This window comes from Giraffa tippelskirchi, chromosome 1 (genome assembly GCF_054371585.1).
Source record: "Giraffa tippelskirchi isolate mGirTip1 chromosome 1, T2T-mGirTip1v1.2.pri, whole genome shotgun sequence".
Taxonomy (NCBI): Eukaryota; Metazoa; Chordata; class Mammalia; order Artiodactyla; family Giraffidae; genus Giraffa; species Giraffa tippelskirchi.
This window is the reverse complement of record NC_137275.1, coordinates 116,571,812-116,594,716: the sequence shown is the minus strand read 5'-3', so window position 1 is coordinate 116,594,716 and position 22,905 is coordinate 116,571,812. Positions and strand designations below refer to the sequence as shown.

General features: G+C 38.3%; 3 protein-coding genes across 7 annotated transcripts in view; 1 reads left to right on the top strand and 2 right to left on the bottom strand.

The window, feature by feature from the left end:
- Window positions 1-14: 14 nt before the first annotated feature.
- Window positions 15-13,256, top strand: EXOSC9 (exosome component 9). Of its 2 annotated transcripts, XM_081565358.1 has the most exons (12): window positions 15-164; window positions 502-596; window positions 1,246-1,365; window positions 1,484-1,586; window positions 2,488-2,625; window positions 4,851-4,933; window positions 8,145-8,277; window positions 9,277-9,365; window positions 10,023-10,169; window positions 10,765-10,949; window positions 12,718-12,796; window positions 13,112-13,256. In XM_081565358.1, exons 1-12 carry the CDS (start codon window positions 99-101, stop codon window positions 13,194-13,196), a joined length of 1,323 nt encoding a protein of 440 aa, XP_081421484.1. In that variant the 5' UTR covers window positions 15-98; the 3' UTR covers window positions 13,197-13,256. The 2 variants fall into 2 exon arrangements, with proteins under 2 accessions (XP_081421484.1, XP_081421558.1); XM_081565432.1 differs by lacking the exon at window positions 12,718-12,796.
- Window positions 12,793-21,562, bottom strand: CCNA2 (cyclin A2). Of its 4 annotated transcripts, none has more exons than XM_081565832.1 (9): window positions 21,416-21,562; window positions 17,960-18,200; window positions 16,646-16,758; window positions 16,238-16,461; window positions 15,398-15,605; window positions 14,861-14,974; window positions 14,249-14,382; window positions 13,851-13,930; window positions 12,793-12,984 (listed from the first exon to the last, which is right to left on the bottom strand). In XM_081565832.1, exons 1-8 carry the CDS (start codon window positions 21,437-21,439, stop codon window positions 13,882-13,884), a joined length of 1,107 nt encoding a protein of 368 aa, XP_081421958.1. In that variant the 5' UTR covers window positions 21,440-21,562; the 3' UTR covers window positions 12,793-12,984; window positions 13,851-13,881. The 4 variants fall into 4 exon arrangements, with proteins under 4 accessions (XP_081421958.1, XP_081421781.1, XP_081421875.1 ...); XM_081565655.1 differs by lacking the exon at window positions 21,416-21,562 and adding an exon at window positions 18,987-19,448; XM_081565749.1 differs by lacking the exon at window positions 12,793-12,984 and having other exon boundaries at window positions 13,608-13,930.
- BBS7 (Bardet-Biedl syndrome 7) overlaps window positions 20,329-22,905 on the bottom strand; it is a 36,652-nt gene continuing 34,075 nt past the window's right edge. Inside the window, exons 19-20 of the mRNA XM_081565236.1 lie at window positions 21,416-21,562; window positions 20,329-20,860 (exon numbers count right to left, since the gene is read on the bottom strand). Coding sequence (XP_081421362.1) covers window positions 21,429-21,562 — 134 coding nt within the window. The 3' untranslated portion in view covers window positions 20,329-20,860; window positions 21,416-21,428. The remainder of the gene's footprint in view (window positions 20,861-21,415; window positions 21,563-22,905) is intronic.

The window sequence follows — 22,905 nt, the reverse complement described above, 5'->3', positions numbered from 1 at the left end:
ATCCTCTGCGCCGCGATGCGAGCTGGGCGCGCGTGACGAGGTTCGAGTTCTGTTTTCCCTGCGGAATCCTGTACTTGTTGGTCTCCTGATTCGACAGCATGAAGGAGACGCCACTGTCAAACTGCGAGCGCCGCTTTCTACTCCGCGCAATTGAAGAGAAGAAGGTAAACTGGGAATTTAGCGCTGCGTCAGCGATTGGGTTGCAGGCGGCTCGCAGCCTTCCGGCCTGGATGCTTGGACTTAGCTCTCGTAGGCCCGATGAGCCCCAGGAGAAGCCGCCGGTGCTTCTCCCAAACCCCCAGTATTTATTTGGCTCAAGTGGGGTCTTTTCAAGGCTCGGATCATGCCAGCGACGGTCAGTACCCGGGCGCCTAGTTTCCACTCTCCCATGTGGAGTAGTTAGTATCACACTTACCTCTAAGTCCTTAGCCCGGGGCCTGCCTAGCAAAGAGTTAATAGATGTTTGTATTAGGAATAAACGAATGAATGTTCTGCTTACAGCGGCTGGATGGCAGACAAACCTATGATTATAGGAACATCAAGATTTCATTTGGAACAGATTATGGGTGCTGCATTGTGGAGCTTGGGAAAACAAGGTAACTGAATTCAAATTAGGTTAAGCTCAAAAGGGAGACATTTAAAAGAACTTTATTGACTCAGTTTACAAAGCAGATAAGAAGTCTGCACAGTACTTTGTTTAGCTGCCCCAAATAAGCATATTTTCTTAAACGTAGGACTTTAGTTTTATAACTACACTTTACATTTTTAATCATGAGTATATTTTCTGTCAACACGAGCCACACATAGTTGTTTCTGATCTCTGTGAATCATATATACAGCCAGCGGTGATTGCACTGAATTTGTTCCTTACATTTGTTGTCATTGAGAAGGGCCTACTTTCCTCCTTTTCCTGAGTGACATGAGAATTTGATTTTTAACGTTCATTTGAAAGTTGTGGAGATATTGGTCAGATAATGTTAGTGAACGATGCCATATGAAAACTTAAAGTATCTCAAGGTTGCATGTCCGATTGTATCACTAAATATTTATGAAAAGAGGAGTAATGGTCATTGATGCTTAAAAATCTGTGGAATAGTAAATATTGTAATAAGAGATGTTTTGGGGTATGCCAGTATATGTTTTATTTCTGTATATATTCTACTACTGTACTTTGTGGGTAACTTCATCCATAGGGATAAATCATACTGAACATTTAATTAACAGACTTGCACTTTATTTTTGCAGAGTTCTTGGACAGGTTTCCTGTGAACTTGTTTCTCCAAAACTCAATAGGGCAACAGAAGGTATTCTTTTTTTTAACCTTGAACTCTCTCAGATGGCTGCCCCAGCTTTTGAACCTGGCAGGTATTTAAATCTTTTTTTAAAAAACTGCTTTAACCAGAGGAAAGCCTAACAGGGATGAGCTATTGTTTTAAAGCCTAGTGTTACATTTCATGACATTAGCCCATTCCTGTTTTCACAGGCAGTCAGATCTCTTGGTGAAGTTGAATCGCCTCTTGGAAAGATGTCTAAGAAATTCAAAGTGTATAGACACTGAATCTCTCTGTGTTGTTGCTGGTGAAAAGGTGGGGAATATACCCAAAATTCTTAATCTTGAGATAAGTACTGTTGATTCGTGGATCTCTGTACCAGTAGTTTCATTCTCAGAGCTTCAGTTAATTCAGTTTTATTCTGGTTCACTTCAGATGTTATGGAATGCTTTCTATAGAACTTTCTATAGAATCTTTCTTTGAAGGGACAAAAAACATTGGTGAAAATAGCAGCTTAGATTTGTATACAAATTCCTTATCCAAAGAACTTGTGGTTTTTACGTATTCTCATGTCTCTTTCTTATGAGTTGATGGAAGCAGTTAATTTTCTCCTTCTTTATGGATGAAGAACTAAAGAACTGATTAGGTCCTTCATTTGGATAAGTTCATTGACCTACACAGGGCCTCATAGTGAGTCACTGGTAGTCTGACATTGGAAATATTACTGTCAACATATTGTACTGCTCTATAATATTAAAACTTTATTCTTGATTAGAGTATTTTAACCATCTTTTTGGTTTCAGAGAAGTCACTTAATCTTTCCACATTTCATACTTGAATATAATACTTCCTTTACTTATAAGGTTATCATAAATATTGTCCAGGAACCTAAGTGTTTGAGTTTTTTAAGTTAGGAGAGAATAAAAATACGTTAGTCTTGGGAGTTAGGGAAATCTTAGTACTAAACATAAGAGTGGTTCTGTTCCGTTGGAGTATATATTTTACTGTTGTCAAATGACTCATAGAAAGGTAAACTATTGGTATTTCAGGTGTTGGTCTGGATTAATATTTTTCTAAGTATATTTTTACTGGTATACTGGAATAAAGGTATGTTTTAACAGCAAGAGAAAAATTTGCACACAGTGTTATCTTTCCTTATAAATAATCTGTGCTTGTGACCATTTGGGATTTATTTTTGTTTTAAATTCACATTCAGGTTTGGCAAATACGTGTGGACCTACATTTATTAAATCATGATGGAAATATTATCGATGCTGCCAGCATTGCTGCAATTGTAGCCTTATGTCACTTCCGAAGGCCTGATGTCTCTGTCCAAGGAGATGAAGTAACATTGGTAAGCTCCTGTGTTGTGAGCCAGGCTCCTTCTTAAGAATGAATGACATGCAAGACAACTTGTTTTTAATGAAGTTTGTTGTAAATGGCAATTAGGTATGTTCTAAAATTTGTTCACAAGGCAAAAACTACATGTGCTCATAATTGCCCTTGAAATCTCTTAAATCTCCTATACAGAGGTTTTGTCAATGGAAGTACACGCTACCTTGATGTTCTAGAATATAACTAGATTGGATTGAGCATTAGATAAAGTGGCTGGCTTATGCTTAGGGGGTGTATGAAAAATATACAATTCTCAGTATTTTCACAGGGAGATGCTTTTTCTTGTTCTGTGGCAAAAGCCATCAGAAACGCCTGGAAAGATTGTTAAAACATATTGCTAGTCTCTACCCTCAGTGTAGGATGGGGATAGGACGTATGACTTTGTACTTCTAACAGCATTTCCAGGTGATACCGATAGCGGTGGTATAAGGATCACATTTCGAAAACCATGGACTTACACTGTTTACATTGTCCTTTTTTGTGTGTACAGAGTATCTCAATTTCAATTTGTATAAATTACGTGCTAGGATAGTGAAAGTGCACTGTAGTGATAGTTTGATTTTTGAAGTTACAAAAGGAAACATGAGACGCCCAAATTCTCTAAGCTGTCATTCATGATGCTATTTTTAGGAATTAAGTTGGAGTACTCTTGAAAGACAGAGATGTAGACAAAGTTTTGTTAACAGTGGAGATGTTCCTTTAGAGAAGAGAGTTGGTATAAGGAAGTAAAAAATAAAGTATAGTATGACTAGTAAGCAAAAAAGACACTGATTAAAAAATACTGTACAGGACTTCCCCGGTGGCTGGGTGGTAAAGAATCTGCCTGCCAATGCAGGAGACACAGGTTCGATCCCTGATCCAGGAAGATCTCACAGGCCATGGAGCACCTAAGCCCCCATGCCACAAATACTGAGCCAGCACTCTGGAGACAATAAGCTGCAGCTGTTGAATCCACATGCTGCAGCTACTGAAGCTTGCTTGCCTAGAACCTGTGCTCTATAACAAGAGAAGCCACCACAGCGAGAAGCCCGTGCAACTAGAGAATAACCCCTGAAAAGCCCATGCAGCAACAAAGACCCAGCACAGCCAAAACTAAATAAATTATTCATTAAAAAAAGATACGCAACAGATATTGATGGTGGTAAAGTGGTGCAGCCATGTTGGAAGAGTTTGGCAGTTTCTTAAAAAGTTAAGTGTAAACTTAATAAAGCCCACCAATTCTGTCCCTAAGAGTGTACTGAAAGAGAATGAAAGTATATATTCACTCAAAGACTTCTCTGTGAATGTTCATAGCAGCATTGTTTGCTATAGCCAAAAACTGGAAACTATCCAAATGTTCATCAACTAGTGAATGGGAAAGCAAAGTGTGGTATATCTACACAGTGGAATATTATTTCACAGCAAAAAGGACCAAGCTGTTGATGTCATGTATTAATTCAAGGTGGATGAAACAGGCTCAGTTGAAAGGAGGTGGATGCAGGAGATGGAAAATTGATTCCACTTACATGAAATGCCCAGAAAAGGCAGATTTCTAGAGACAAATCAGTGGTTGCTTTGAGCTGGGAGTGAGAGTGATCAACTTCAGACATGCTAAAGGGATTTGAGGTGAGTAATGAGAATGTTTAAAAAAAAACTGGATTGTGGTGATAATTACACAACTATGATATTGAAGCTGAAACTCCAATACTTTGGCCACCTGATGCGTAGAACTGACTCATTGGAAAAGACCCTAATGCTGGGAAAGATTGAAGGCGGGAGGAGAAGGGGACGACAGAAGATGAAATGTTTGGATGGCATCACCGACTCAATGGACATGAGTTTGGGTAAACGCTGCGAGTTGGTGATGAACAGGGGGCCTGGCGTGCTGCAGTCCATGGGGTCACAAAGTGTCAGACACACCTGAACAACTGAACTGAACTGATATATTTACTAGAAACTGGATTATTTACTAACAATTAGTGGACTTTATGGTATGTAAATTATACCTCAATAAACCTTTTTGACAAATACATAAAGTTATAAGGAAGGTGAATGGCAAAGTCAAACAGGTAATTGCAAAAGAAGTTATTTAGGTACTCAGGATTAAAGGGATTTCATCTTTTACCTTAATATTTGATGTGCAAGATGATTTTTTGTATGTTTATAACTTAGTGACTGTAATTATTGAAACTTATTTTCAAACAGTATACACTTGAAGAACGTGATCCTGTACCATTGAGCATCCATCACATGCCCATTTGTGTCAGTTTTGCCTTCTTCCAGCAAGGGTAAGTCTCATGCTTGTCATGGCCAAAATTATTAATGAAGCTAGAAATTTTTTGTTCCACTCAAATGTGCCATAGGCAAATGAACAAATCCCTCCTTTAATATTAAAGTACTTTATAGTTCTTTGTTTTCTTTGTAAGAGCATTAGTTGACAAATGCTCAGTATTGAGCGGAGAAAGCAATGGCACCCCACTCCAGTACTCTTGCCTGGAAAATCCCATGGACAGAGGAGCCTGGTGGGCTACGATCCATGGGGTCGTTAAGAGTCGGACAACTGAACGACTTCACTTTCACTTTTCCCTTTCATGCACTGGAGAAGGAAATGGCAACCCACTCCAGTATTCCTGCCTGGAGAATCCCAGGGACGGCGGAGCCTGGTAGGCTGCCGTCTATGGGGTCGCACAGAGTCGGACACGACTGAAGCGACTTAGCAGCAGCAGTATTGAGAGTTTCCTCAATAGAAGTGATAAACTTCTCTAACGAAGAGACTTCACGTTTTTCTTTTCATTCCATACTTAGAAATTTATGAGTTTACCACAACATATTAGTGTATCTTCCCTAGATACAGATATTAGGCTCTAATTTTGGAGCGTGGGTGAGACTTGCTGTGGATTAATGGAAGAAGACTTTGGAGCATATTTGAGGTGCATATTAGATAGAATAGTTATAGGATAAGAGCAGATCACAAGGGGGAATGGTTCACAGATGGGTAAAAATCTAGGTTCCTTCAGCTCTCCAGCAGTTTCTTCACAACTCACTGCTAATTCCTCCTACAACAGAAAACCTGAAATCTTAGGTCCTTTAAATGGTGTTTAGATGCCTTTAAATGAAAACTTGAGCCTTAAGTCTCTTTAGAAACAAAGGTATAAATATTTTAGCAATTTTATAACTGAGAATTGGAGAAAAGCTTTCATCTTGAAGTCATTGAATTTTATTAGAGGGAAATAGCGCTGTCCAGTAGAATTACTACATAAGCCATATATGTAGTTTTAGTAGCCACATTAAATGGGTAAAAAGAAACAGGTAAAGTTAATTTTGATATAGTTTATTTTACTTAGTATATCTAAAATATTATTTTAATAGGTAATCAGTATCTTAAAAATTATTCCTGAGATATTTTGCATTTTTTTAATAAGCCATAAGCAGAACCTGGAAGAATTTCGCAGTACAGAATATTAGGGAAGCTTTAAAATTAACCTGATTAATGCTTTAATAATTCTCTCGTCTCTTCATATTAAAGTGACTCAAATTCATAGGCTCAGACCTGCATACACTCTCTTGACTTTATTATAATGTTGTCTTTTAAAAATGGTGTGATTAGATTGATACTTCTCTGTCCATGGGATTTTCCAGGCACAAATACTGAAGTGAGTTGCCATTTCCTTCTCCAGGAGATTGAACCCATGCCTCCTGCATTGGCAGGCGGATTGGATCAATGGTAAAGAATGTGCCTGCAGTGCAGGAGATGTGGGTTCAGTCCCTGGGTTGAGAAGATTCCCCTTGGAGTAGGAAATGGCAACCCACTCCAGTATTCTTGCCTGGGAAATCCCATGAACAGAGGAGCTGGGTGGGCTACAGCTCATGTCAGACATGACTTGGCTGAACAATATCAAACCTTTTTAAAAAAATGTCTTTTTTTTTTTTTAATGTCTTAGATAAAGATATCTTTATTTTTATAAATAAATATTTTTATTTATTTTTTATCTTTATCTTTATATTTTTATCTATCTTTATATATCTTTATAAAAGATATCTTTTAAATATCTTAAAGCTGACACAGAATGGGAGAAATAGTAGCAAACCTGACAGATGATTAATTTCCAGAATATACAAGCAGCTCGTTCAGCTCAATGGAGAAGGCAGTAGCACCCCACTCCAGTACTCTTGCCTGGAAAATCCCATGGACAGAGGAGCCTGGTAGGCTGCAGTCCATGGGGTCGTGAAGAGTCAGACACGACTGAGCACCTTCACTTTCACTTTCACGCATTGGAGAAGGAAATGGCAACCCACTCCAATGTTCTTGCCTGGAGAATCCCAGGGACGGGAGAGCCTGGTGGGCTGCCGTCTATGGGGTTGCAGAGAGTCGGACACGACTAAAGTGACTTAGCAGCAGCAGTAGCATTCAGCTCAATACCAGAAAAACAAACAACCCAATCAAAACATCAGCAGAAAATCTAAACAGACGTTTCTCCAAAGAAGACATACACAGGGTGTATAAACACATAAAAAGATGCTCAACATTGCTCATTGCTATAAACATAGTGTATAAACCCATGAAAAGGTTCTCAACATTGCTCATTACTAGAGAAATGCAAATCAGAACTACAATGAGGTATCACCTCACACCGGTCAGAATGCCCATCATCAAAAAATCTAAAGACAATAAATGCTGGAAAAGGTATGGAGAAAAGGGAACCCTTTTGCACTGTTGGTGGGAATGCAAATTGATACAACTACTGTAGTATGGAATTTCCTTAAAAAGTGAGGAATAAAACCACCACATAACCCAGCAATCCCATTACTGGGCATATATATGTATATATGTATACTCTGAGAAAACTATAATTGAAAAAGACGTTATGTACTGCATGTCATCACAGCACTATTTCCAATAGCCAGGACATGGAAGCAACCTGGATGATTATTGACAGATGAATGGATAAAGAGGCTGTGGTACATATACACAATGGAATATTACTCAGCCATAAAAAGGAAAAAAAAAAACATTTAACTCAGTTCTAATGAGGTGGATGAACCTAGAGCCTATTATACAGGGTGAACTAAGTCAGAAAGAGAAAGACAAATATATATATTAACACATACATATGGACTCTAGAAAGATGGTACTGATGAACCTATCTGCAGGGCAGTAATGGAGATACAGACACAGAGAACAGACTTGTGAATACAGGGAAGGAGGGAGGGAACAAATTGAGAGTGGCTTTGAAACATATACTTAACCATATGTAAAATTAGATAGCCAGTGGACACTTGCTATATGACTCAGGGAGCTCAAATCTGGTGCTCTGTGACACTCTAGAGGGGTGGGATGGGGTGGGAGGTGGGAGGGAGGGGACATAGGTATACCTATGGCTGATACATGGTGATATATGGTAGAAACCAACACAGTATTGTAAAGCAATCATCCAATTTAAAAAAATTGACAAGCACTCAGTATCACATTTGTTCAGGTACGCTTAACATTCATTTCAGAACATATTTATTGGTGGATCCCAGTGAACGCGAAGAGCGTGTAATGGATGGCTTGCTGGTGATTGCCATGAATAAGCATCGAGAGATTTGTACCATCCAGTCCAGTGGTGGGATCATGCTGCTAAAAGATCAAGTCAGTATTTTGATTAATGTTCCATTAAGAATAGGTCTCTTATTTTTAGAAGCTTTTTCTTGTTTTTTGTCCAAAATCCAACAGGTATTTTCCATGATTGATCCTAGGCTCTGTTAGACTCTGGTTTCCTGACTGTCCTTATGCTCTGCTGACGTGTGGCTACAAGGGGTCCTTCCTCCCTTCCTCCCCTGTGTGTGGTCCTCCACAGTCTAACCTCTCTACATAGAGGGATACTCTTCTTCCCAGTGAGGAAAGGGATTTATATCCCTATTTTTTTTTAAGTGTCGTAAAGTAGATTTAGGTAAAAATTTTACTTTTGAGATTTGGGTACAGTGGACAGAAACTCTCAAATCAAGCTGCATACAAGGTTCACGTGGGGGCTTTTAGAAAATAGATTGCCACGTAGCACATGGTGCAGCTGGTTAGAAGCACAAAGGCTACTTGGTTGGAAGTCCAGCTCTGCCTTGTACTAACTGACCTTCGGCAGATTATTTCATCTTTTTGTGCTTCAGTCTCTTTATCTGTAAAATAGGAAGTAATCTTAATGTCAGTACCTTGTTAGGAGAATGTAAGGATCAATATGGATACTTTGGACTGTATAGCATAAATTAAATATACAGTAAATGTTATTTCCAGAGATTCTGATCCACTGGTCCCTGAGGCCTGGGAATCTGCTTTATAAAAGCTTCTGAGGGGACACTTTGCATCTCTGTCTTGAGCAGAGATAGGGATCACTCAAAGAAAGGAAGTGAGTGTATTTGTAGCCTTTTCAGTGGTATCTTACATTGTCATAGAAAAGTTTTCGGGTCAGTTCCCTTAATTAAAAGTCTCTTACATCTTGCCTTAATTTGTGTTTTTATATTGTATTATTTTCTAATTTGAAAAAAAAATAAGGCTTAAATTGCAAAGGTAGAAAAGCTAATCTTACGTTTTTAGTTTTGCTAAAGAAAACTCTTTGATTTGTTGTCTTTAAATAATAGCATTCACTTTTATAAATAGGTTTTGAGATGTAGTAAAATAGCTGGTGTGAAAGTAGTGGAAATTACAGAGCTAATACAAAAAGCTTTGGAGAACGACCAGAAAGTTAGGTAAGTTTAATTTTTTTTAGAATTGAATGTTCTTGTTATAAATTTTTCTGTTAACGACTTTTCTCGCACAAGCATAACCATACAAGTTTTACACTCAAATCTTTCCTTATGTAATAGTCTCAGTTGAATATAGTACTTAATGTTTTTGAAAGCTGATCTGTTTATTGTATTGCATTCCATTTAAGCATAATCTGTACTGAAAAGCCACACAATGCTTTTCTTTTAAAAAAAATTAACATTTTCTCAGGAGAAAGAGAATCTGGTAACTTATATTAACAGAACACAAGCTGGGGTTGATCCCCATCTCTTCTTACTCTGTGACATGAAGCGATAGCTGTGTCTTGGCACTTCAGTGTCTGCTGTGGTCTGGGACGTTACTGCCTACCTGGTGGGGCTGGTTTAAGGATTGGAGAATAATATACCTCAAGCACATAGCACATGCTTGGCACGTGGTTTAATAAATGGTTAATTACAGTAGCTTTCTATTACCTCACTTGATAGGCCAAATAAATGGGTGAGATTAAGTTAGTCAAATAATTTCTCATCTAATGTCTCATCTATCAAAAGGATAAAATAGTTAAACTTTTTTTTTCCTTCCTGTCTTCTCTTCCATCTCATTCTCCCTTTCCCTCCCCACTCCCTAAAAAATCCACATAGGAAAGAAGGTGGAAAGTTTGGCTTTGCAGAATCTATGGCAAATCAAAGGATTACAGCATTTAAAATGGAAAAGGCCCCTATTGATACCTCGGATGTAGAAGAGAAAGCAGAAGAAATCATTTCTGAAGCTGAACCTCCTTCAGAAGTGTATCTTTACTGGGTGATTTTTTTTTTTTTTTCCCCAGTAAAAACAAAATTTATAATACTTGTGGCATGATTAGGGCTGTGTGAAGTGTGTGCATACTGAAATTTGTTTTCTGAAAACACTGTTAGAAAAAAACATTTACAAGACAAGATAGTGATGAGGTAAATTGATGGTGTAACATCTACCTTCTCTTCAACTATCCTCAGAAATCAGGAAATTTTATATTTTAACAACAACTTACAGTGTTTCATTTTCCTTTGGAAAAATTCTTGAATCTCAGTGACATAGACACTATATATACATCATAACATTGTTCTTAAAATTGATTCATTCACCAAATTTATTGCTACAACTGAAATGTTCCAAGCCAGTGTGTGTGTCTTGATATTTGTCACCCGTTCTGTCCATAAAGTCTTAACCTGAGTTACACATTTTTTTCTTCATTGTTCAGCCATCCATAGTATAGCTGTTAATTTTTTTTTTCTAAGAATTTGAGGTGAACTTCAGACTTAATGGAAGAGAACTTTCATTCTCATTGATTTCAACACTGCATCAAATAGCAGTATGTTTGTTATTCAGTTTTCTTAACTTGCTAAGTGTTTCTAAACCTGTGCTGTGGACTCCTGGAACCGCCCAAATTGGAGAGGGAATAGAAAACTCCTGGGGTCATCTTGAAGACTCTGAGAAGGAAGACGAGGATGAAGGTGGCAGTGATGAAGCTATCATTCTTGATGGTATAAAAATGGACACAGGAGTAGAAGTCTCTAATATTGGAAGCCAAGGTATGTGACACTTTATGGCTATATGTAATGTGTGTGTGTGTGTGTGTGTGTGTGTGTGTGTGTGTGTATATATCTTAGGAATCTTATTTTTATATTAGCAATTACTTATTTAGAGGGACTAAATGTTAATTTAACTTTCAACTGTTGAGGCTAACTGCAATATTAACGCCCATTTCTTTTCTAAGAATATGCTTATATTTGTAGAATGGTGGTATTCTCTGATATGTGAGGAGAGTGGCATAAGTTTTTTTTTCTTTTGATTATATATCCGGGCCAGTTTTAAAAGGATACATTTCTTAAACCTCATTCATGCATGCTGTTTTTTCTTTGTGTAGTTTTTAGTGCATGCTCAGCCACCAAGTTGTATCTGATTCTTAACGACCCCGTGGACTGTAACCCACCAGGCTCTGCCTGTGGGATTGCCCAGGCAAGAATACTGGAGCGGGTTGCCATTTCCTCTTCCAGGCAGTCTTCCCATCCCAGGGATCAAACCCCCGTCTCCTGCATTGGCAGGCGGATTCTTTACCACTGAGCCACTTGGGAAGCCTCAGATATAAAAAGGAAGTATCATAACATGTATCAGAATAGTGCTGTCCATACAAGTTTCTGCAGTTAGAAATGTTCTGTCTACACTGTCCAGCATAGTAGCCCCTACGCCAGTGTTGTTGAGCAGTGAAATGTGGCTTGTGTAACTGAATGCTGAATTTTAATTGAGATAGTTAAATAGCCGCATGTGGCTACCATAGTAGAGCTGTATGAGAACCCACAACATTCTAAATGTGCATGAATAGTCCTAGATGTTCCTGGCATCCTGAAAGCAACAAAACTATAGAAATGGTTCTCACCTGTGGATATTTTTAGGAAAATCAAATTCTATCATGAATTATTTATATAAAGTAGGTTGGTAGAGAACTAAAGGACAGTTACTAAATCTGGCTGAGAGCCTGCCTTTGAGGAAGATTATTGCCTGTAAATATTACTGAGAACCTACTGGGGTTTTTTTGTAAGGCAAAAAAAAAAAAAAAGTTCCCCATTGATTGGGACCCTTACTCAGCTTGATACTTTTTTTTTTAAAACTATATATGCCTTTATATATATAGGTGGCCTGCCTGCATATGCCTTTATATGTATAGGTGGCCTGCCTGCCAATGCGGGAAATGGCAACCCACTCCAGTATTCTTGCCTGGAAAATTCCATGGATGGAGAAGCCTGGTGGGCTACAGTCCATGGGGTCGCAGAGTCGGACACGACTGAGCAGCTTCACTTCACTTCGCCTGGCAATGCAGGAAACCTAAGAGATGTGGGTTCGATCCCTGGGTGGGGAAAATCCCCTGGAGGTTTTCTTGCTTGGAGAATCCCACAGGCAGAGGAGCCTATAAGTCTGTAGGGTTGCAAAGAGTCAGATGCAACTGACACAGCTTGGCACACACATAACAAAGGAAGAAATGGAAAACTAACACTGTTTTTTGGAATTTAAATTGACACAGTTTCTGGAGGAGTTTGGCAAAAATCTTTTAGAAAGCACAAGGAATTCAGTTGGCATATTGACTTGTTTCCAGATTAGTTCTATAAAAGATGCACTGTATCTATAAAATATATAGATTTACTCCCCTAACTTTTCTGTGAAAGCAGCACACATATGGTTTTTCAGAGCTCCAAGGAATAAACTCAGGGAAGGGAAGAACCCAATAGATTTGTAAGCCTCCAGCCAAAATGCCACCTGGGCTTCTTCTATCTGAAACCTAATTCCTCTAACATTTTCTTAAAGATGACCCTATAGTGCTCTCAGACAGTGAAGAAGAAGAAATGATCATTTTAGAACCAGATAAGAATCCAAAGAAAATAAGGTAACAAATTTCTGATTTATTTTAAATGTGTACTCAAGACTCTTTAGAGGCTTGCTCTCTGGCTTATTGTCATCTTACCCTCCTCTAAACAGACACCTTTTTCATTAGCAACCCAGATGTTCTTTCTGTGGTTTCTCTATACAACTGCATGGGTGCCTTTCTTCTGCCATAGTTGCCAAATATCCAACCTATTGGAAAAAGTAAAGTTTGGATCACCAAAGTAGGGGGCAGTGTAGGAAGTAAGGTTGGTAAACCGTTTGTGGAATCAGCTTATAGTCCTAATACTGTTGAAACATTAATTTACTTTGTTCACAGAACACAGACCATCAGTGCAACACAAGTAAAAGCACCAAGTAAAAAGCCAGTAAAGAAGAGAAAAAAGAAGAGAGCGGCCAATTAAAGTTCACATAGTTGTATATTTGTGTATATAACTATTAAAAAGGTATTTATTCAGTGCTAACAATCTTGAGTATTTTATCCACAAATCCATCATAAAATCTACTTCTTTGTAGTTTTTTACATTAAGCTTTAAAATAAATGTCTGGAGAACTCTACAGGTTTTAAATAACTGTCATTTTGGTAGGTCAAGTGTACTAAAAGCTGACAAATGAAAAAGTATTTTCATAGTGTGTACACAGGCCTGAAAGAGTCTCAGATTATTCCCAAGTCACAGCATGCCCAGTTCCTTTAGGAAGTTAATGTCAGCACCTGTGTGTCGGAAGGAGAAGCCTTCCCAGTCCCAATGAATTTTTCTGAGTGAAATCCTGAAGTCAGATTTTTACTTCAAATTAAATTTGACTTACAAACCAAATTTTCCAAATCAATTTATTAATTATTATCCTGACAGCTGACATCATTAATACTTTAACAGAAACCACTTAAAATTAGCCAAATATCTAAGATAGTTACATGTACAAAAGATATACAAATTAAAACCATTTAAAAAGTAATAGATAACATAATTTGTACTGGACCATAACTTCTGTATTCAGAAATGATTGTAAAATTAAAACCTAAGATACAATCTGTACACCATATACTTAGAGTGATTTACATCTTGGAAAACAAAGGCAGTCTTTTCACTGTTACACATTTAGTGTCTCTGGTGGGTTGAGGAGAGAAACACCATGATACCTGTAAGTAGGAAAAAAAACATTTTTAGTAAACATTCATTGGGTGAAGCAGATTGTGGAATTATACACATACCAGGAACTCACAAATTTCTGTCTACTTGATTTAATATTTACAAAGCCAGTCTGGTTCCCCAAACATGCATGCATGCCCTGTTCCTCTCCCCTCTTCTCCCTCAAATATAGGACAGAAAGCTCAAAACACATGGCTGCTAAGAGAGCGGTTGCTTAAATAATAAAGTTAAAATATTAAGGAATTCTGAACTGTAGGGATAACCTGGGAAAGCAAACTTGCGTAATATCGACTGCTGTGAATTCTTACTTTGCATTTTTGTACTTCTCTCTTATTGACTGTTGTGCGTGCTGTGGTGCTCTGAGGTAGGTCTGGTGAAGGTCCAGGAGACAAGGCTTTAGAATTTCCAGAGTATATCCAGTCTTTTGTACTAACGACTCAGGCTGCAGGGGGGAGGAGAAAACCACTGAACTTTGTTTTTGTAACAGACACTAAACACAAGTTAGTAGTTGGCATTAAGCTTGAGTTTTGTTAAACTTCAGTATTTAACACCTCCAGTGGTGGACAGGGAAGCCTGGCATGCTGCAGTCCACGGGGTCACAAGGAGTCAGACACGCGACTGAACTGAACATTTTCCAGTTTTCTTAAGCTCCTTTTTGCTGACTTCAGCCAATTTTTACTATTTTCCCTGCCAGTGGGAGGCCTTGTCATCCAAATTCTTTAAGCACATTTTTCAAATTTAGTAACTAAGCTGTCTACCTAACAAAGACAAAGTAAGACAGGACGCTTTAAACAGGGTAGATGGTTGAACAACTCTTCCAGTTCAGTACATTTAGACAACTATCAATTGTCTAGGACAGTTACTTACCTGGCACAGGCATTTAAAATCACAAGGTAGATGTATGAAGATGTAATACATACCCAGCTTTGTCCTGTGACTGTGTAGAGTGCTAAATGAAAGGCCGCTGCAGCGATAATGGATGGCAAATACTTTAGATATGGGTCAGCATCTATCAAACTTAACTCTCCCAAAAACTGGAATGAAAAAGTAAATAACTTTATGATCATATGAGCTCTGGAATTCAAACCTTAAATCCTCCCTTTCTGACCTAATTTCTTCCTGTCTTTTAAGACTGGCTCTATAGCAACCATATAAAAATTTTTCAGTCACATCTTTAAAATATATCCACTACTGCGTTGTTTTGCTTCATTCTCATCCTGTATTTTTCCTTTAGCCTTAAGAACAACCCTTCTGGCTACCATTCATTTTCCATTCTCATATTCCCAATGCTTTCTCAATTTATATTATCTTTTGCAAGTGATAGGCTTTCTTTCATGTGCTGCAGCACTAATCTGTCCTAGAATACTACCTTCCTTGACCAAGACTGTATAATGAAACTAGAGCTTGCCCCAATTGTGACCTTAGAATCTTCATTTAACAGAATGAAAAGAACTTACCATTGCTAAACTTTCAACTTTGCAGTTTGCAGGCTGCTGATGCAGAAAGTACTGGGTAAGAAACTGATTTATTGTTGGTGCAGCTAAGTCAAAAGCAAGGACTTTCAAAACTAGGTGCTCCATCCTCAGAACTTGTTTCTTGGTATAAGTGTCATCTGTAATGTATACAAACTCTGCTACTTCTGGCGGGTATATTTCTTCAAACTTTCTACAATGAAAGAAGTGATTAGTTCTTCTAAAAGAAAAGCAAGCTTGTTTATCCCAACTTGAAATCCCTTAAGCAGAATAAATGGAATGAATCTGAAACCAGTTGCCTGTTTCCACTGATACTTGACCATTTTTAGCCGAAATTGGGTAAATGCTAATTAAAAGCCCCAGATATATATGTCTTCCACTGAAGTCCAAGGAAATGAGAGACTGACTTCCCAAGATGGGAACAAGGTCATCAAGTAACTGAAAATGTAGGAAATTTCCTTAGAAAAAGAAATGCTTTATATTTTAGTTTTCATGTCTTAATGGGGCAAAGGTAATATTTTGCTTATATAACACAAGGTAGTTTTCTGTGGAAGGGACCACACTGTTGGTAACCTGGTCCTAGTGTATTAAAATCTTGCCAGTCTGTAGGTTCAAGTGCCCTGAAAGACAGACCTAAGAAAATTAATGTCCTAAATTTATAGTGTCATCTACACTACCACCCCTCAAGTAGTTGTGAGTCCTGCTTTGTGTTGTATGTTAAAAACATCACACTTGCCAAATATATGTATTTTAAATCACAATTTCTTCCCTATACAGAAAAATACTACTTATCACTTTTAACCCAATGAACCAAGTTGAACTTACGAGGCTAAAAGCATAGCAGCAGTGCCCACAAGTTGAAGTTTTCCTCTCAGCACAGACATGGATGAAAGAAATCTATCAATGTAGTTCACAGCCAAATGCAGGGTCTCGTTCTGCAGTTTATATTCTTCACCTACTTCAACTAACCAGTCCACGAGGATAGCCCTCATACTGTTAGTAATGTCTGGCTGTTTCTTCATGTAACCCACTTTAGGCTTACATTTAACCTGTTGAGTGTTAAAATTGCAGTTAGATAGTCTATCATTAACAGATACCAGGTACGTGCTAGAAACTTAAATATAGTATTAGAGTAATTCACTGGCAGTTAAAAAATTTAAAAACATCATCTTAACTTCATTTCCCCACAATAAATAAACAGCAGTATAAAGAGTAGATTCAGGGAGCAGTTACCTCCATTTCCCTAAGGTATGTGTGAATGTCCTCATGGTAGTCTGGCACTTCATTAACACTCACTGGCTTTTCATCTTCCAATACAACTGACATTTCCATAGTATGTGGAGACTCTGAGACAAGTCAAAAATACAGTTAAGTTCACTTAGTTTTTGACTTAAGAGCTAAAAATGATTGTCCTTGTAAGTAGTCCCATACTACCAATGAGCTTATTTCATGCAACTAAAAGATTTTTATGACAAAATACATAGAAGATTTAACTCTCATTTTAGTACCTCTGTCCACTTAGTTTTGGAATGATTTTAATTAAAATATCGATAGACCAAAAAAAAAAAAATCGATAGACCATTAACAGGAAAATGAATTTGAGGAGCAGGTTATTAAGTGAAACCATCATTTATCCCACATGATAGAAGACTGGTTCTGTTAGAACAAGGTTAAAATCCAAACTTTGAGTTAATATCTAGTATTTGTCATAAAAGAGTTTGCAGACCTCAAAGTCTAACATTTGCAAAGCATAATCCAGGCAACAATTAGAAGCAGGGCTAACAAGTGTGCTAAAGGGGAAATCAGATTTGTCATGGGCAGTTCAAACATTAATGCTGCAATCAATGGGTGATTGGTAAATTCATCTTTGGAGGCAACAAATGTTGTCCATTATTTCAGCTCAAAGTTTACTTTGAGGTTAAAATTTGCTGCGAATTTTAAATTAAGAATACACAGATTACTGTATTTCCAAAGTACCTCTCTGCTATACCTCTCATTTATACAACTAAAACTGATATTGAATTCAGTGAGCTGTCCAGGGAACCCAAAGCCTGATGGTAGAGCAGAGCAAACTGTAGACAGAGCTGTCCATAGCAGTTACTCTGACTCACAGGAAGACAATTGTCCTCTCTGATATCAGAAAATCACGCAGATGGGTTTTACAGAAACAAAGTTTTAGAGCTGGAAGGGATGTTGGCTATGTGAATATTTAAAGCTGCATCCTCAGATGGCATTCTCTGAAATGGTATGAACAAAGTCTTAACTGAAATATATTCTCCCAACCAAGCAAAGGTCTTTCAATTAAGTCTCTGGGATCTAAAGAAATTGATGTGACTAGCAGTGTACCAGAAGGAGCATGGGATTAGAATTTTTTTGGAGGTCACCAGGTCACGGATTAGCTGTGAGGCCTGAGATAAGTCACACCCTTTCTAAACTCGTTACATTATGCCTAACTCATAATGTAGTAAGGCTCAGGTAAAATGTCTTGAAAATATTAATCCAACCTATTTAATAATTACATTTATTCAAGTTTTCTTTAAAACTTACCAAAACTGCCATCCATTGGGTAATCAAGAGGTGCCAGTGGCTTTCTTGGTCCTGGTAAAGTAACAGCTGAATTGAAAGCCAAGACATCTTCACTTTCTGATTTTTTAGATTCAGTTGGCCTCTTTTGAGTCTCTTCTGCTTCATCCACATGAATGGTAAATGCAGGCTGTTTACTGTTTGCTTTCCAGGGAGGAACAGTGACATGTTCATCATTTACAGGAAGATCCTTAAGAGGTGCAACCTAAAATGAAATAATTAACTGCTTTGAGCCTATTAAGTGGAATTTTACTTTCATTCCTTTATACTGCTGAGTTTAGTCCCAAATCCTTTATCAGGAAAATTAAAACTTTTGGGGGCAAAGTTCAGGCAAGGAAATTTAAGTAGCTGGAGAAAGAAGAGATGCTTCAATTTGTCACAGGCATTCCTGTGACACCAAAGATTTCAGAGTCACACCAAATGGAATTATGCAAAACCAGGCCACGAGATGGCTGGAGTGGCAGGCCGAAAGATGCCAAATTTAACAGAGATGGCAAAAAACAAAAGTGGCTTTCCTCTTTCACCCCAGGGTGGAGCAACAGAGCAAATTCAGTAAAATGGCGGAATTGACCAAAAGCAAAGTATTTTTTATACCTTTGCCCAAAGTAGAGGTAGTTTCTTTACCCATATGGGGAAGATGAAGAAGGTCGGAATAGTGCCTGGGGTTTAAAGCAGAAAGGCGCGGAGGCGGGCAAAGACCATACTCAACGTTGTGGGGCTTGGTGTGATCCCATTATCTATGAAAAATACTTCCAATGGAGAGCTGAGAGGCAGCATGAACACATAGCGCTGTCAGGGATAGTATGGGAGAGTAACTAATGGGAGTAATGGGGCATCCTACACCCCAGAAACCCAGGGATCAGGCGACTCCAGATCCTGGCCTCCCGCGAAAAGCCCAGAGAATGCTTTCTCGCCACTCTCTCCTGCCGGCTAAACCCGTGCAAAACCCCCGCTCGGCCCTCCCTCCTGAGGATATCGCTCATTGCTTTACCCGTCGCGTCTTAGGCCTCTGGGGCGCGGGACCCCGCGAGTTCCCGGCCTTCAGTACCGCCAGCCCTGCCCGGGTCCGGGGCTGCTGGGCGGGCGCCGCCTTCTCGGGGTTGACGTTCTCCTGGTCCTCCTGGAACGCCGTCTGCTGCAATGTTAGCGCCGAACCCGCCTCGCGGGCCGCAGGCCCGTGCGCGGAGCTGCCCAACATCACTGTTCCCGGCGGCGCGGCGGGATCAGCCCGGCGCCAAGCAGCGTGCACTGCGTCCCGCCGACCAGCCGAGGAACACTCCAGCCGTACCCGCCCGCCGCAGCCCGAGCCAGCCTGCCCGTCCGCTCGGGACCGTGTAGGACCGAGGAGACTGAGAAAGGCGGAGGCAGGAACTGCCGGGCGTGGAGGTACAAGGACGCCCCCGAAATGAAGCGAGCAGCCCGCCGGAGCTGCGGCTGTTCCCGCAGTTCAAGTATCCCGCGACTATTGAAATGGACCAATGAAAGGTGCCGGTCTCCGTGACGTCACCCGGGGCGCCGCGGTCGCAGGCGAATGAAGGCGGCTGCAAAGGCACCCGAGCAGGGGCGGAGCGGGGCGAAGAAACAGCGAAGGGCGGCAGAAGGAAGGACGCCTGCGCCGGGCGGAGAGGCGGGGTCTGTGCATACGGCGGCTTTAAATACCGCCGCCAAGCGGTTCCTGTCTTAGGGCAGGGGCTGCCGCTAGTACGAACTGAGTGTTGTGCGGAGAGCCTGACGGGTTAGTCCGTGGGGTCGCAGTCAAACTTGACTTAAAGACCACACCACCATCAACAGGCCTTTAGCCTTAGGACCTCCAGTTAGCTTGACTGACTAGTTTCTCAAGGTCTAAAATCGGATCCGGCCATACTGGCCTGGTGGTCTTGTTCAAGTTACTCAATGTTCTGATTCTCAGTTTTCCTATCTGTTAACTGAGGTGATAATATCTACACATTATATCATTAGTATTAAATAACGTGCATAAATCATTTCACACGCTGCTTATGTAATTGATACTCAAGTGGATGACTATAGTGTCATCTCACCATTTTCGTGCTTCTTCACAGTCTTAATCCTTTTTATTTTTCTTCACGAAGATGCAATTAAAGTGCCACCTTGAATTACTGTTGATATATGTAACAAACTATTATACAAGAAATTCAACTAGACAGCCATTAATTTTTATCCCTTTTCTTTCCCCCAAAGTATGGCAGCCAACAAAAAAGCACGGAGTGAAATTCCAGTGACCTAGATATAATTGTGTTCCATTTAGAAATGAAGGTTGTTTAAATATAGTAAAAACAATATGGCCTTATTAAAATAAAACTGATAGAAATATGTGCCTTTAACAAATTTTCATATTTAATATACAACAAGGCTTGCACATAACTAATAAATATAATGGTATATAATTGAGGAGCATTGTTGTTTTCCAACAAATTCATAAGTGTGTCCTTCTTGAAAACACAGAGAATAGTTTATTTTCTATTATAATCCTTATGTCACTTTAAAATAGCACAATCTTAAGTATAATATTCACCTGAATATGAATAAATATGAATTAAGATTGATGACTTCCATAGTCTTAAAGTTATATTTCCCTCCATATATGATAAAAAAGGATATTAGTATTTATTAGTGCAGGAAAATCTTAAGAAGCCATCACTATTTCTGTACTATTCATATGTAGTACATTTGTATAGCCCTACTGGTTACAGCACACCAAGTTAAAATCCCCCTAATCTGTGCAAGGTCTGATTTCCCTGGCCACAATTTAAAGCAATAAGCCAACCCAAGTATTTAACAAACTGAGCAGGAGTCACAAAACATTACCAAGCAACAGCAAAATCAGTTGTAAATCAATCTCAATTCCTAGAAAAAAAAATTTATAGGTTATATCGCCTATTTGACAACACATATAGTAACCAAAACATAATTGAGGGACCAGAACTTGGGTCCCACCTTTATGAAATAATAGCATGTCCTCTTAAACACTTAATCTCACTGAGAATCAGTTTTCTTATATCATTTGACAAAATAATCAACATGTTGTGAAGATCAATTGAGGTCACATATGTATATACATTTTGAAAACTGTAAAGCAGTTTATACATATGTGTTAGCTTGTTAAAAATTTAAATATGTGTCTATTTCCAAACAATATTTTTTGATTTGAAAGTTAAAACATCCACTTGAAAAAAAATTCATTAAAATATGTTATAATCATTCCATTTTTAAAAAAAAATAAAAATTCATTTAAAAAAAGTTACATTTGTCAAAAAAAATAAAAGCGCTACTAAAAATAAGTCATACTTCATTTATATTTAGATGGTATTAAAAAGCACTTGAAATAAAAGTATGTACAGTTAGCTTGTAATTCTATTTTAACAATTTTCATTTAAAGAAACAACTTCTTTGGAACTTTACCTTGTTATATATTTCATGCAGCATCAAAGAAAGCAATCAGTGCATTTTGGTCATAACTGTCCAGAATTTCCAGTAAAAGAGGCACTTTGGTTTTTACATTGGTGCCTTTAAACTTGAACTTATCTATGAAAAGATCGGTGATCATGCCTACAAAGAAAAAAGAATAATTTTCTGTCATTGATTAATTCAATTAACTACACATTATTTAATGAAAGTGATTGCTTGAGAATTTCTAAGCACCTGTAATTTCCATTGTTTAACATACACACCTAAAAGGATTGATGTATTAAAAAATATTTATTTGGGGGGGATTTTACCGCAAATTTCAAGATATAAATCAGTTGGCTAATAACTCTCTTAACAACTGGTTACAAGCTATTAGTTCAGACAATCAACTTCTGGCCAGTTTTGAATTCCTATTGGTATATATAAAATTACAAGCGGTTTTCTTTTTTTTCCCCACCAGTTTGACCATTTTGACATAGTGTAGACAGATTTTGTTCCTTACAGCTTTATTTGAAGTAAAATCCTTAGGATTTGACTTGACAAATATTTCTAGATTCAAAGATCTGGACATATGTATAGTAGAAATAATTCGAGCTATCAAACCTTTATCTAAAGCCTTTGATGTAAGTCATGTTTCATAATTTTTCATATTTTAGTAAGACAATAAAAGGATATACCATATGTATGGCATAATACTCATGGAAAGTAGGTGGCAGCATATGACAACAAAACAACATTTCTGCAACAAAATATATGAATATTCACACTAAGTGGAATTTAAAAAAACCTCATAGCAGTTTATGTGAGGTTCTGTCATTAATTCAGATCAAGTTAGATTTATTGCCAAATGATTTATGAAAAAAAGCTTTTGATTTCAAAGCTTTCTGGACTGCAAAATTGGTGATAAGAGATGGCAGTTCTGTATCATCCATCTTCTAGGTTATTATGAGGATAAAAGATCACATGCTTGCCATATGGTAAATATTAATATATCAGATATTGTTATAGCTTGTGAGCAAGTCTTTGGGCATAAAATAAATTATTAGGAAGATCTTAAGGATCAGTATGGACAGATGATACCAACTGACTCTATGGAAGATTTGGCACAGTGCAAAAAGCATGCATCTTGGGGCAAGGAGGTCCTAATGAAGGCTTTGCCACTAGCTACTTATGTAGCAAATTCTTAAGTTCAGATTTCAGTTTTACGAAATGTGAGAAACAGAGACAGCACCGTCTATCTTGAAGCACTGTTGTAAGGATTAAATATCCCACCTGATTATAAAGATGCATAAATAAATAGGTATGCTATGCATATCAGGTCTTATATAAAGATTGAAAAAAAATTTCCTTAAGCTGTTCTTTCCTTCCTCTCTCTCTGCCTCCTCACATCTCCCTCTTGTTCTTGCTTTTTCAATATAATGTGAAACACTCAACTTCTTACCACCAAAGCAAAATGAGTTTTAAACTATAAACTGACACAACAC